This window comes from Saccostrea cucullata, unplaced genomic scaffold (assembly GCF_032062105.1).
Source record: "Saccostrea cucullata isolate Sc308-1 unplaced genomic scaffold, CSIRO_AGI_Scuc_v1 ctg687, whole genome shotgun sequence".
Classification (NCBI taxonomy): domain Eukaryota; kingdom Metazoa; phylum Mollusca; class Bivalvia; order Ostreida; family Ostreidae; genus Saccostrea; species Saccostrea cuccullata.
This window is the reverse complement of record NW_026925479.1, coordinates 218,387-232,926: the sequence shown is the minus strand read 5'-3', so window position 1 is coordinate 232,926 and position 14,540 is coordinate 218,387. Positions and strand designations below refer to the sequence as shown.

General features: G+C 32.1%; 1 protein-coding gene across 1 annotated transcript in view; it reads right to left on the bottom strand.

Moving 5' to 3' along the window:
- Window positions 1–12,250, bottom strand: part of LOC134268942 (neprilysin-like) — a 35,540-nt gene extending 23,290 nt beyond the window's left edge. The window contains exons 1-3 of the mRNA XM_062751177.1: window positions 11,912–12,250; window positions 10,891–11,048; window positions 217–252 (exon numbers count right to left, since the gene is read on the bottom strand). Coding sequence (XP_062607161.1) covers window positions 217–252; window positions 10,891–11,048; window positions 11,912–11,973 — 256 coding nt within the window. The 5' untranslated portion in view covers window positions 11,974–12,250. The remainder of the gene's footprint in view (window positions 1–216; window positions 253–10,890; window positions 11,049–11,911) is intronic.
- Window positions 12,251–14,540: the final 2,290 nt, after the last annotated feature.

Sequence of the window (14,540 nt, the reverse complement as noted above, 5' to 3'; positions counted from 1 at the left end):
CATAGAGATACTTTACAATTTGTTAAATATTTATATTAGAATCCAAATACTGCGACTCATTTCGACAGAAAGCTGCTTCAAAATTATATTTTGCTTATTCGTGTCATTGCTTTCTTTTAGTATGATTGTATAATTCCTGAAAGTGCCAAGCAAGGGTTAGGTAGAAAATGATTTGATACCGAAATTACCATTTTTTAATTTAAATTTAATACTTACCGGCTATCGAACATTCGGGTGTGAGACAAATGTTATCTGAAAATTAAAAGAAAATGTTATAAAATAATCGCTGACGTATGTACTGCCATTCTTGTCTAATTAAATTGATATAGTTGTTAATAGATTTTACATGTATTAAATAGTAAACAATATATTACAGGAAAACTTTTTCAGCCGATACTGATGAAAATATCCAGCAGATACAAAATATTTTTCACGTGCGTTTAGAAGTTCATTAGGTGGGCTTTAGCTAGGACACAAGACTCATTATTTAATACGAGTATAGAACAGAACAGAACAGAACATTTTATTTCTAATTTAGAGCCCATAACAGACAAGTATGAAATTGTTACAATAATTAAGGAAAAGATAAGCCAATGAATAGCAAAACAATTATACAATTAGCAGTTGACATAAATCATTTCAACAATAATCCTGTCTAAACGGAATACATCAAATATGCATGTATGTGTAAAAGACTAATGGTACTATAACATGTTATCATTTATAAATTTGCCCACAAAATTAAGAGTTTCCTTATCTTCTGTATTGAGTAACCAATAAAGTTTTTGTTCATCGTCTAAAGCTGAAAATAGTGGAAATTTATGATTAATTAACTGAAATATTTCTTTTCTTTGATGATCAAATTTTTTACATGTTATTAAAAAATGAGTTTCATCATCTATGTTGTTAGAATTACATCTATTACATAATCGATCTTCTCGAGGAATATTGGTAAATCTTCCCACTTCAATTTGTAATCTGTGACAGGAAATTCTTAATTTACATAAAGATTTTCTGTGATGAAAATTTTTAACAACTGATAAATAATTCTCATAACCCCAATTTTGTTTGAGTTTCACATATGTGGATAATTTGCCATCGGTGTAACTTTTATAACTTGTATACCATTTCTTCACATAATAATCTAATAAAATTTTATGACAAAATGACTTAAATTTATATTTCCCATAACAAATAACTTCATCTTTAATATTCAGTAATTTTCTTAATTTCTGTATAAATGCAAACCATGAGTTCTTTCCATTCACAAAAAGCTTTTTACTACATTCATATGCATCTTTAAGTAAAGGAAATTCTATGGACAAATTCTCAAATCTATACCAACTTTTAATCAGTAACCTGGCAATATCATAATGCAGGGGGAACCTTCCCAATTCAGACAGTACTGCAAAATTTGTGCTTTTCTTATGAACGCCGAGAATATATTTACAGAATTTAAGGTGTATTCTTTCACAGGGTAGATTTTTAAAGCAGTCTTCAACTGTTAAATTTTGGCAGTTTAGGAATTTTTTAGTATTTATATTACTTGCACCCCACACCTCTGCATTATACAAAAGAATTGGTTTAATGGTAGAGTCAAATACATGTATACTGGTTTTAATCCCAGGGTTCAAATCAATAAAATCCTTTCTTAATTTATAATATGCTTTTAATGCTTTTTTATAAAGCTCTAATCTTGCTACATGAAAGCTTCCAGATACACTTAGGTGGACTCCAAGATATTTGTACCTGGGCACACATTCTATCATATTATTTTGAAACATTAGTTTTTGTGTAATATTACGACCAGCCTTATTAAAGATCATGACTTTTGTTTTTTGAATGTTTACCTTTAAACACCAATCAGAGCAATACTTTTCAAGTTTAGCGAGTCTTGCTTGTATACCTTTAGCTGATGAGGATAAAATAACAATGTCATCTGCATACATTAAACAATTAACAGTTTGTGTCTGAAGCGATACTTCATCAATACATGAATCTAAATATGAAGGAAAGTCATTGATAAATATTTTAAATAAGGAGGGGCTCAAATTATCCCCTTGACGGACGCCTATAGCTATTTGAAATGGATCTGAGAAGAATCTCCCAATTTTCACACATGCTTGACTATTTTTATATATATTACTAATGATATTATAAAATTTAGATCCAACATTCATGTCAAGTAATTTTAGCTTTAATCCTGTATGTATAACACTGTCAAAAGCTTTATGAAAGTCAACAAAACATGCATAGAGTCTTCCTTCTTTTGTGCTACAGTATTTATCAATTAGACATTTTAGAACAAATAGGTGATCAGATGTTCGTGCATTTTTGGTAAAACCCATTTGAGATTGATGAATTAAATTATGTTCTTGAAGAAATTTATCTAGTCTAAAGTTCAAAACACTGTTGAATAACTTGCCAAGAGTGCTGGTAATTGTGATACCCCTATAATTTGAAGGATTGTTTGGATCATCAGACTTAAAAATTGGACTTATGTACCCATTACTCCAAGCTTGAGGATAAAAACCATATGTGAAACAGCTATTAAAAAGTTTATGTATACAGGGAAGTAAATAAGATTGACTATGCTTTAACATTTCATTAGATATCAAATCAAGTCCCTTGGCTTTTCCATATTTTAAATTTGCTATTGCATCAACAATTTCTTTATTTGTAATCATATAATCTAATTCATTAAAGGATGGGTTATTCTCCATGTCAGCCAAAATTAAATCTATCTCTTGTATCCTAGAATTAAAAGAGTTATCACACACAGAGTGAAGATTGCGAAAATGATTAACCCATGTTTCAGGATCTATGTTTGCTGCAGAATTATCTTTATTATCATCCTTTAGGTCATTGATTAATTTCCAATATTGTTTTGGTTGTTTATTTTGAAGTGCTTCAAGTTGATTTAGAATAGAGTTTTGGAAATTTTTACGCTTAAATTTTCTTAATTTATTGTACTCTCTATAAAGTTTATAGTGATGATTCTTAACAAGTGGATTTTTAGGAAACATGCTATAAATTTTTCCATGTGCAATCAGTCTACAGCGCATTGTTTGCAAGTCTGAATCAAACCACTTTTTATTTTTTTGCTTTTTAACATTCTTTCTTTTATGACTTGTCCTATTTAATGACATGTTAGCAGCAGTTATGATTATATCATTGAATTCTTCAGCCTTTTTCTCAATATCAGTAGATGTAGCTTCTGTAATAAAGGAATCTAAAAAAGACTTGATTTTTTCTTGTATCTTATCGGAACTTAGAGCCAATTGAAATTTAATAGGGGAATCATCATTCCATTTAAAATTTTGAGGGGCAGGGTGCAAGGTTTTGGTATTAGTAACATTTGAACTCTCCTGAAACTTTGCTAGAACTTCCCATGATATTTTACAGTGACAATCAGAAAGAGTAGGAATAAAACTAGATACCCTGAAATATAAAATTTGTTTAACTAAGTTTTCACTTGCAACAAGGTAGTCTACTGTGCTTTGACCATGCGTGTTAAAACATGTGTAATCACCAAAAAAATCCCCAATGCATCTACCATTTATAATTCTCATCTGATTACTAATACAAAAATCGATCAATTCTTTTCCTCTTTCATTTAAAATGACATCACGGTTACTACGTTTACAAAAATCATTATCAACCTTGTAAGTTTTATACAGAGGAAGGTACCTTACATCATCATGTACAATAAAATCATCTGATGCAGCAGTGCGTGCATTCATATCCCCACAGATCATTATTTCCCCCTTAGTCTTAAATTTATAAACATCTTTCTCAATAATTTCAATAACATCATAATTTAACTTCTGAAAGTAGGTTGAATTTGAGGGTGGAATATAACATGCACAAAGATAAATGTCCTTTTGAAGATTAAAAAACTGTTTTTCAATTTTTATCCATTGAAAATCTTTCTGGGTACCTGGTAACAACTTGATATGTTCCTTAAAACAATTTCTACGAAAAATGCCAATTCCCCCATAAAATCTTCCATTTGCAGACATGTCCCTACATACAGGGAAGTATGAAAAACCATCAATAAAAAGATTTGTATTATACCCAACATGTGTTTCACCTAATATAATAAGATCATAGTTTTTTACCTCCTTCAAAAATAATTCATCATTTAGCTTATTCTCACCTTGTGTAAAAATTCCTCCAACATTCCAGTAACAAATTTTTATGCTGTGTTTATACATATACTTGTCCATATTGGACTCTTAATTGTATACTACTGAATAAAGAATTATACAAATAAAGAAAATTAACTAAGTTATATAAATTCAAAGATTCTCTAGTTTCAGATGTAAAACAAGTTTTGATTTACAATTTCAAATATTTATCACCATTGTGTTGATGGCCCTTTCTATGTTCAGCGAAAATAGTTTGGACTTTGTTTAAATTTACGGTTATAACTATTGCCCTGGTATCCATAATTCCAGCTCGGGTTGCCCTTGTAGTAATGGTCCCCGTTATTCGACTGGAAATGCTTTTCCTGGTTGTAGTTGAATCTGTTTTGATATTTATTCGCATAACCCTTAGAGACGGTGCTTATCTTTAATACGGTGTGAATTGCTCTCTTCATGTTGGACGCTAGTATGGATGTTCCCTTTGGAGACAGGTGAAATTTGTCCTTGGGATTCAGTAACTGAATTGTGGGTAGATATCCGTGCCACATGTTTTCGTTGTCAGAAATATGAACTCCAGGATACTCCATGTAGTCCCTCTTTATGATTCCATCCAGAATCTCACAGTTTACCTTGTGCAAGGAGTTGTCTTCTCTTGGAGTGGTTAGAGATATGATGGTGTTGACATCTTTCCACTTCTTTTTAATGACCTCAACCACATCCTTCAGTTTCTCGGCGCATTCTTCGGGACTAACATTCCTAACATCATTTGTTAAAGGGTGGAGGACTACTACATCAGGTAAGCAAGAAGAATTCATAATAACATCCTTTGTTTCATCAAGAGTATATGCTGTAACTTTAGTAACGTTTACATCAGACGTAAGTTTATCCTCTTTAATGCCATTCACATTGGAAGTACCTATCAATAACGCCATTGGTTTTCGATTCCTCTCAGCATTGGTTTCCAAATCTTTCGCCCTGCTGGTTTCAATGTCCTTTTCGCTGCTTGTGAACATTCTGGAGAGCTGCGATTTTAGGGACAAAATTTCATTGCAGTAGTCGTCAGCTTTTTTTCTGAGTGATCTATTATCATCCATGAGCTGATCATTTTCTTCATTTTTTGTGCTCAACTTTTCTGATAGGTGTTCATTTTCATGCTCCAAATTCTTGAGTTTTCTCCCCGTCTCATCCTTGGTATTGTTTCTGCTGCTTATGAACATGCTGGATAGCTGTGATTTTAGGGACAAAATCTCATTGAATTGTTCATCAGTTTTTTTTCTGAGTGATCTATTGTCATCCATGAGCTGATCATTTTCTTCATTTATTGTGTTAAGCTTTTCTGACAGGTATTCGTTTTCATGTTTCAAATTCTTGAGTTCTCTTCTCAGTGTCTCATCTGTTGTGTTGTTTTTTGCTTTTTCTGTTTTTAGCTGAGATTCCAATCTTGCGATTTCTACTGTTTGATCCTTCAACTTCAGAGATTTAATTGTATCTAACTCTGTCTGCAAATTATTTACGGATCTGGTCACTTTCTGTAAGGCGTCGGACAAGTTTTTCTCAATTTTTGACATTAGTGTTGCTTGTGTTTCAGTTAACTTGGTCAAAGATTCGACGAAAATAGATTGTAATTTATCAAAATCTTTGTAAGTCACTTGGGGACTACAGGTATCGGTATTTTCTGGTTGTGACAAATCTTCTATCTGATCTTTCGGCATATGTTCATGTTCAAGAGTTTTTAATAAGGTTTCATGATCAGGGTCCTCTGCTTCTTCGTTTGATATCTCAGATTTTTCATAATGACAAATGGCGTTCACAAGGGATAGAAGGATTGGGAAATCATTTCTTGCGAAAATGTCGTGATGCAACCCTTGTGCTTGTATCACTCCAGTTGTAATAAATAGGGTGACCTTGTACATAAGTTGTGTGTCCTTTACTAAACCAATACAAATTGCTTTGTTACTTTCAGCCACCCAGTCATTCGGTTCGTCATACCAGTCTACTAGATATGATAAGGCCTCTAACTTCCCATAATGTTCATAATAGAATATTCCCAGAGCTCGTATCCATGCTTCTAATCTCTCCCTAGTGATACGAAATGCTACCATGTGAGCCGCCTGATCATATAACGAGTTGTCGATCTTTTCAATTTCTAGTTTCTTTGCTTTAGGCCCTGATGGGTTTTTGAAGTTATCAGGTAAGCACTCTTGAGGGTATTCCTTGTAAATTACACTCACTGACAAATCCACCTTCGTTAGATCTACTTTGAATGGTAAACTCACTACCTCCGCCATTTTGACTTTGGCGCCATCCCTGTCATCGATATTGTTTACAGATTTGTCACTTTCAGCCATTTTCTATACTTCAATGTACTGTTTGTAAATTAATTTGCAGTCTAAAATATCTGTATACCTTTGTGCCAATCTACATTCATACACTTCTTTTCCATAGAAAGGGATAACAACGCTGGCTATTTTTTCATCAACCGTGCATCCATAACCGGAACCGGATAACCCACGTAGTTTTTAAAAATAAGTTCTTTACACGAAGCACTAGAAAATTCATCTAATTTACTTAACCGCATTTATATTGTCTGCAAGTGTAATGATCAAGAAATAACAATAAAATAATATATTTACAGGGTGATAATAAGTTGGAATTTAATTGGATCCCCTTATTGTGAAGAAATGTGTGATTTGTTTTTTCAAGTTAGGTGATATATTATGTTGAGGTGCTTTTAAAATGAGAATTAGTTGGAAATTTATAAAAATTGCTGCAAAGCAAGAAGACAAAATACACAGAAATAAATTGATCGAATTTGATGTTCTTAAAATGTGTGTCATTGAATGTAGTGTCATTGTGAAAAGTAAAATATGAAAGGTAAAGATCACGTACAGCGATCGATCGTAAAAAAATTTCAATAAACAATACACATCTGTGAAAAAGGGAATAAAACATGGACCCCTGGAAATTCCTAAAGTGGGATCGTGTGCCTAGGAGGAGTAAGCATCCCCTTTTGATTGGCTAAACCCACCGTAAGCCCCAGGTTATGATCAGATAGACAAAGTTATCTGTAGTCAATTCAGTATAAGAACAAAGGCCTAACAATTTGTGTGAAACTAGTTAGCGAACTAACGAAATATTTAAACGAGCTCAACTTATCAGCGAGTGATGTAGGATCGAAAATGAAGTGTGTAAAGCAATATGATTGAAAAGGCGATTATGAAACCAAATTTGTTTTGGACACAAAGTGTCCAAGATTTATTAATACTCACCTTTAAAGTGTAAATGTTTTTTTATGTACTTATAAAATTACACAATTGTACTTGTTAATTGTTTTAAATGCGGTCAAATCTCGTTTTTACATAACGTTAGTTACAGTGTGCAGAGGATGGGATATGAAGCATTTCATGGTTTTATTTTTTAGAATAGTTTTAAACCTTTCAAGGCTTTAGAAATCAAAACAGGAATACCAATCTAATTGATTTTTTTTTTTATTTTACCATAAAGCTCCAGTGTTAAAACATAGAAATTCAGACTCAGTGATATTTTACATAGAAGTTCAGACTCAGTGATATTTTACATAAAAATTCAGACTCATCAACTCATTTTGGTCCATTTATCACAAAAGTGGAAATTTCAAAGTAAATACTTTTTTGTATAAGCATCTAATGCCAGTTACTTATAACACATGTACATTTATTATATGTAGCGATTACGAGTATGAACTCTAAAAAATAAGAAACAGCTAAATAATAACACTTTAACTAAATTATGAGTATGTCTGTCATAATTTATGGGTTTCTTTGGTTATACTTTGCAATGACTTTGTTTTGGTCAAATTTCTTTCCTTAATGCAATTTCGGAGTGATCCCAATATTCTAGTTATATGAGATTTATAGGATTGTAAAAACTTTTCATTAAAAGTTCTGATCTCTTTCGCATTTTCTTGTTTTATCATTGGTGGAGGGTATGAGGATTGTATACCACATGTATATTGTAGACACACTCCTTAGTCTGGACAACAGGAATAAACCTGGAAACAATTTGATCGGGGAGACTATGAGATGTTGTCATTAGTTCAAAGCGAAACCGTCTGATTACGACAGACAGTAATCCCAAAAAGCACAGAAGAGATTTTCACACCTGTGAATTATGATGTTACTATGAGCTAAAACGATTTTAAACTGCTTTCTATAGGATAGTACATGTGTTATAGAACTTTCTTGTTATTTACACAAGATAAGAGAGAGAGAGAGAGAGAGAGAGAGAGAGAGAGAGAGAGAGAGAGAGAGAGAGAGAGAATAATGCTATGCTATGTAGCCAAGTGATAGACAAAAATGTTCTAAAAATGAAATGATTTCAATTTTCGCTGAAATATTGCCGACTCGACGTTAAAATCAATCGATTAGTAGACTCGAGTTGATCCAAAAGTAATGTCAAAACTGCTATAACATCTTTGATATTTGAAAGTTTTCAACAAAATTCAACATATTAAAATCTCTCTCTTTTTTTTTTTGCCCTAAAACGTCATTGAAATACATTTTGCAATACTTTATGAAATACTAAAATAAACACCACATTGGGTATCGTCTGTCATCGCAAAGAATCTAGTTACCGTATACAGAGATAGCGAAGATTCAAGATCAAAAGTCCATTCAAACAACACTTATCAGGAGCAGAGCAAACGCAGACTTCTAAATTATCAGACGTGGGATAAGGTGCCAAGGAGGAGTGAGCACCCCCTGTTTGTTTGTTTATTTACACTCAGACCATACAATGGTATATCAGGTACAAGACAAGAACATACTTACATATATACAAAATACAAGGCCAAATAAGGAAGAGTAGTGTCAATTAAAGAAAATAGTTATTAGAAGCAGGCCAATATCTTTTTAGCAAACAAAGACAGTTTTAACAGTGAGTCAACATTTGTGATGGAAATAATTTTCTCAAACTTATATAAGTATTTACATGAGAACAATACTTCTTATATTAATAATTTTTACACATAAAGACTAAAAAATTTTGACATTCCATTACATAATGAAATTCATCACCCAAAGTATTTTTGCTACATAAATTACATAATCTTAAAGATCTATCAGTATTAGTCCATCTACCAGATTCGATTGGAAGTTTGTGGTTACAAGTTCTAAATTTTGTTAATACAATTCTTAAGTCTTTTTGGAGTTTACTTAAGTACATTTCTCGTCCAAAATTGTTTTTGAAAATCCTGTAATTTAAACATTTAGATGAGTTTGCTATGCTCATATGCCAGTCTTGTATAAACTGATTTAACAATGTTTCTTTCACAATAGATTTTAACCATGTAATACTAATGAAATTTTGATTCATCCACACATAAGATAGACCACAGGAATTGCCTGTCACACCCGCAGTATGCTCTATATTATGAAAGGGTAATAACAAGAAAATCCGCCGACAATTTGGTGTGTAGATAATGCTCTAACAATTAGTTCATACAATTAGTATGAAAAACGACTTAATGATCTATAGATTCTATTTGCTGACCTTATGGTTAGAGCATAGAGCATGGTTAGACTATGCAATTTACGAAGTGATGAGTTGAAACAAATCTTTTGCTATTCTTGTTCAAGTAATTTCGTTGTCATAAATAAACTCATTTTAGTAATTTTTCATACGTAGAGCATGCTCTTGCGAATCAAATCAAGTGAGATATAAATCCCATATGCAAGTGATAAGAATACTAGTATATTGCTGCTTATGTAAGGGAAGTTGACGATTGAAAAGTTTGTAATCACATTTATTATAGAGCTTAGTTGTTAGACTACCATTAAGGTTTTTTAAGTAAAATATGAAACAAGTATGAAACAGATCTGTCACACTTTGTGGTACCTTTTATTTCAAGCTCACTGAAATATATTCATATGTCGTGATGAATGGAAATAACTTTCTTAATTGATAATACTTCGTCGACATATCTTAATGTCGAGTTGGAAGACTCGGCAAGTGTTTTTTTTCTTTTTCTCATGTATAAGACTTTAAATAAAGTCTACTTTATATGAATACAAAAATAATACTGCTGATAACGGGGTGCAATTGTTACCCATTGGAATTCCAATAGGTTGTTGGAAAATCTGGTCTCCAAAATCCTCATACATATTGTCAATCAGAAACGCCAGTACTTTTTGAATATCAACTTCAGAGTATCTGTGTACTGAGTATCTTTGTATCTGTTTACAATCAGTGTTTTCTAACAAAATAATTTTACAGAAGACCAAGGACAAAGCATATTTTCTCTTCGAAACTCATTTCGAATTAAAAGATTTAAACACAAAGGAGTGAACTTAAAAACAACATTTTGACTAAGTCAAGTAATTTCTGTTTCACAACTCAAAACGACGATTTGTAGCAACCGTTAAAGAGTACCACACAAGAGGTTAAAAATATCTGAAACCGTGGGCTAAAAATTGACATCATGTGAAGGTTATTCTGCTAGCCATAGGTAGACAAATTCTTAAGTTGTGTGTTTTTTATATCTTCATATTTAAAAGATCTGAATGAAATTGTAAGACAAAAAAGCAATATATAATGTAGATAGGGGTATTCATATATAAAACTTTTTTGAAAACTTTTGATTATCAAAGATTAAATAACTGTTGTGACATTTCTTTTGGATTAAACCTCGCATAAATCACCCATCTAAAGCAATATGTAATTACAGTTTTAAGAAATCCTCGTCATGCTGTTGGAGTTATCTTACCTGACGTGCTGGCAGCTGGTCCGCCAGCGGAGTTTGTAGTTTCGTCTTTACTGGTGTTAATGTAGAGAACAATGAACACAACGCAAACGACTAAAACGGCTACACTAAATATTATAAGGAACTTCTCTAGGTTTGTTCGAATGCCTTTCTTCTTGAAACTGCAAAAAGAAAAAACTGGCAATCAAAAAAATTATGCCTCGTATATTATTAGGTTAACTACTAAAAACGAGAATATTAAAATGACTTTTACAAAATTTACAAGCATTCGTCAAAAATATTACATGCATTCGTAAACAAAATAATAATCTGCTCTAAAACGTAGATTTGGAATTCCTTAGTAGCTTTCATCTAAAATTAAATAAAAGAGGGCAGTTTAAGTGCGTCAGAGACTCGTGTTCATATCTGGCTCAAATTATAAATAAGATAAAACACCGACGTGTTAATTGGCAATCTAATTAGCTATTTCAATTCTTTGGTATAGACGTAATAAAGATGAAAACTGATGGTCAATTTTCATGTACGTTAAAAAATTAACACATCTACTATCCAAAATGCATATATTTCTTTATTGAACAATCAATTTACATACTAGTATTAAATTCAAAGCACATTTTGAAGACATTATCGCGTGGCAAAGTGTACATTAGATACATGTACATACATACATACTGAATAAAACACTAAAAGGAAGAATGTTTATGAACATCAACCGTATATTACATCAAAACGTAATGCATTTATAGAAATATGAACAAAGTACATATTCTCGCTTCAGTGCATGCTACCTTTATTCATTGCTGGATGGTTTGTTTTAATTTAAAAATACATGTAAATAAAACGCAATCTGCATCTAGTGAATGCGCATTTATTATGTCTTATTTACTTTAAAAAATTATATTTCTGGCATAGTTACTTAATTTTCTGTGATTTATTTTGAGGTTTTTAACAGTTTTAATGTTAATTTTAATCAACACCGTGTTTATAGGACCTTGACAAATAAATACTATACAAAGAGGCTTACCTTAATTGTACATCTTGTACGTCTAATTTCGTATCACCGTTAGTTTGCTTTCCATTTTGCATTATGCCGTTTTTTAACTTTTTTTCCCGTTCTCTTTTGATTTTCTAAGCAATATCTGCTCTCTCAGATCTTTGGGGGTAACAAAAACACCCCCTGGGCTCTTCTTGTAGATTCTAGCAACGCTATCACCTGACGGTCAGTAAACGAGATATCGTAATTCGACCGATACCTTGTTGCGCCCTCTCCTAAAATCGGCGACACACAAATTGGTACAAGTAGAGCTGTAAAATCGGGTAGATTGTCTTTTGGTAGATTTACATGTAGGTAATGTGGATATGACACACACCGAAATTTACTGAGGTAACTCAGGTACCTTCTGTGCAATGAGCGTAAAATCTTTGAAAAGCGATTGTTTTTTTAAATACTTTTTTTTTTAAAAGTTTTGTCGATATTTATTGTTTTCTAACACTGGATGTAAGTAATATAATAGCTTTTTGTTTCAATAATCCTTAGCATGTTTTTATGTTTCATTTCAACGAATCTAAAGGAAAGTCATTTATGTATAAAAAAATTTTTTTTATAATTGTGAGTAAAGCATTGCTGCATCGGATCTTTTATTTTATATTTTTCTCATATATAAATCTTACTTCTTGTCATGATTCCAGTTTTAAAAAATCGTATTTTATTCTGCAACATTGATTAAAGCTTTGTGGAAAGAACAGGGATATTAGACAAGATTTACATATTGTTTATAACTTAGCGTTACTGCTCCATTGACTATAGTGAAAAAAAGTAATGGAAAACATGTGCATGTATATAACTAAATTAAAGGAATGATTTGAAATAGAAATTATGTTTTCAATAAGGCATGGATTGATTATTATTTGAAAGGCAAGAAGGAATATTTTGCAATGTTAGCATAAAATTATCTGTTTCCTTTTTACATCATGGAATATTAAGAAAAATGTTATTTCATTGTTGAAGTTTGTTAAATTTTTTTTTCATGAATTTCGAGTAATTTACCAGAAACCACAGTCGAACAATATTAGCCATGCATTGACCGAATTCGCAGAAAGAACAAACATCACATTATATTTACTGAAAACAATCTAGAACCACTGCATACAAGGTGCCATAAACTAATTCAGATTTATCAATTCATAAAATATTTTATGGACACCTGATATGGCGGTGCTCTGTTAGACACAATTGAAAACGCTAGGTGGAAAAATTGAATAGTTATTTATTAATAAATCAATGACGAAGCAACCTAGATATGACAATGCATTTCCAAACAAAATTAAACACAACTGAAAAAAAACAGTGTCTATCAAAATCATGAAAATATTTAATCATCAAAATGCCTTCTTTGGTTGTAAGTATGAATATTTAACGTTGCAGCTGTTGCAGATGCTGACGCGGGTTGTGTAAGTTTTTCCTGCAATAGCAATAAGCGCTCATTCCCGTAGAAACAGAGATGCATTTTGTTGTTTATATCAATATCTTTACAAAAACATTTAAAATAGTGTTTTTTTAGAAAATTTTTAGTAAATGATAATGAATATATTTTGATATGTGCTTCATTGTACATTTAATTGATGGAACAGCCACTGAAATATGCAGAAGCGATATTCTTATTTTTGTTTATAGACTGATAAACGACAATTGTTTCCTTAAGAAATGAAGGATATAATATTCAGTGGATGTGAACTTAATATTCTAATTTTCTATTATAATTTTCTATTTGAATTATAGTCATCAATAATACGCAATGAAATCACGCATGATACATAAATGTACAGTAAACAGAACGTATATTTTGAATTAAACGGTATGAAAATTCGTCAACTTCCGCCAACGATCAAAACCTATTTATTTGTGACTGAAATTGTATTGATTTTTTTAAGTTTCAGTTTCTATTATCTTACAATTACACGTATAAGTACACCAGATAAACAAGGGGGGTCCCCTTAAACATCAAACAAACGAAATGTATAACTCATTGTCTCGGCTTGGAATAAAACAAAATATTGAGCTCTCTCTTACTCCCCTCTATCTCTCATACTGTAATATGGTTGTAGTATAGTATGAGAGATAGAGGGGAGTAAGAAAGAGAGAAAGGCTGGGATAAGAGAGAGGGGGTGTGGGTAAAAGAGAGAAGGGTTGAATGAGTAAATAGGAGGGAGGGTGAGAAGGCCAGGGTGAGTGCAGAAGTGAAGCGAAAGAGGAGTCAAGGAGTTGTAATGACATTGTAATCCCCAGGAAGACTAAGGGAGTTCCCCCAAATTCTTATGGATTGATGGCAAGGGGCTGTGTCGTCTCAGCATAAGAGAACTGTCACATTCGCATGTAATAAGAGAGAGATATTTAATTATGTCGAAATGGGCAGCCGTATGATCCGATCGGAGTTCACACAGAAACTGTTGGAAAAAACACTGTGACAGCCTGGACTCCGGGAGCCCAGGCATTCAAAGGGCAGCGTATAACACCCACCTCGGAATGGAGATAGGAGTATGGAGGGGTACATATTAAAACAAGTAAGAACTACTCGTCTTGTAGCAAATGAAATATATTGAGCTAACGAACAGTATTCAGGCTCAAAAGTCCTTTAGATCTAAGCAAATTGCAA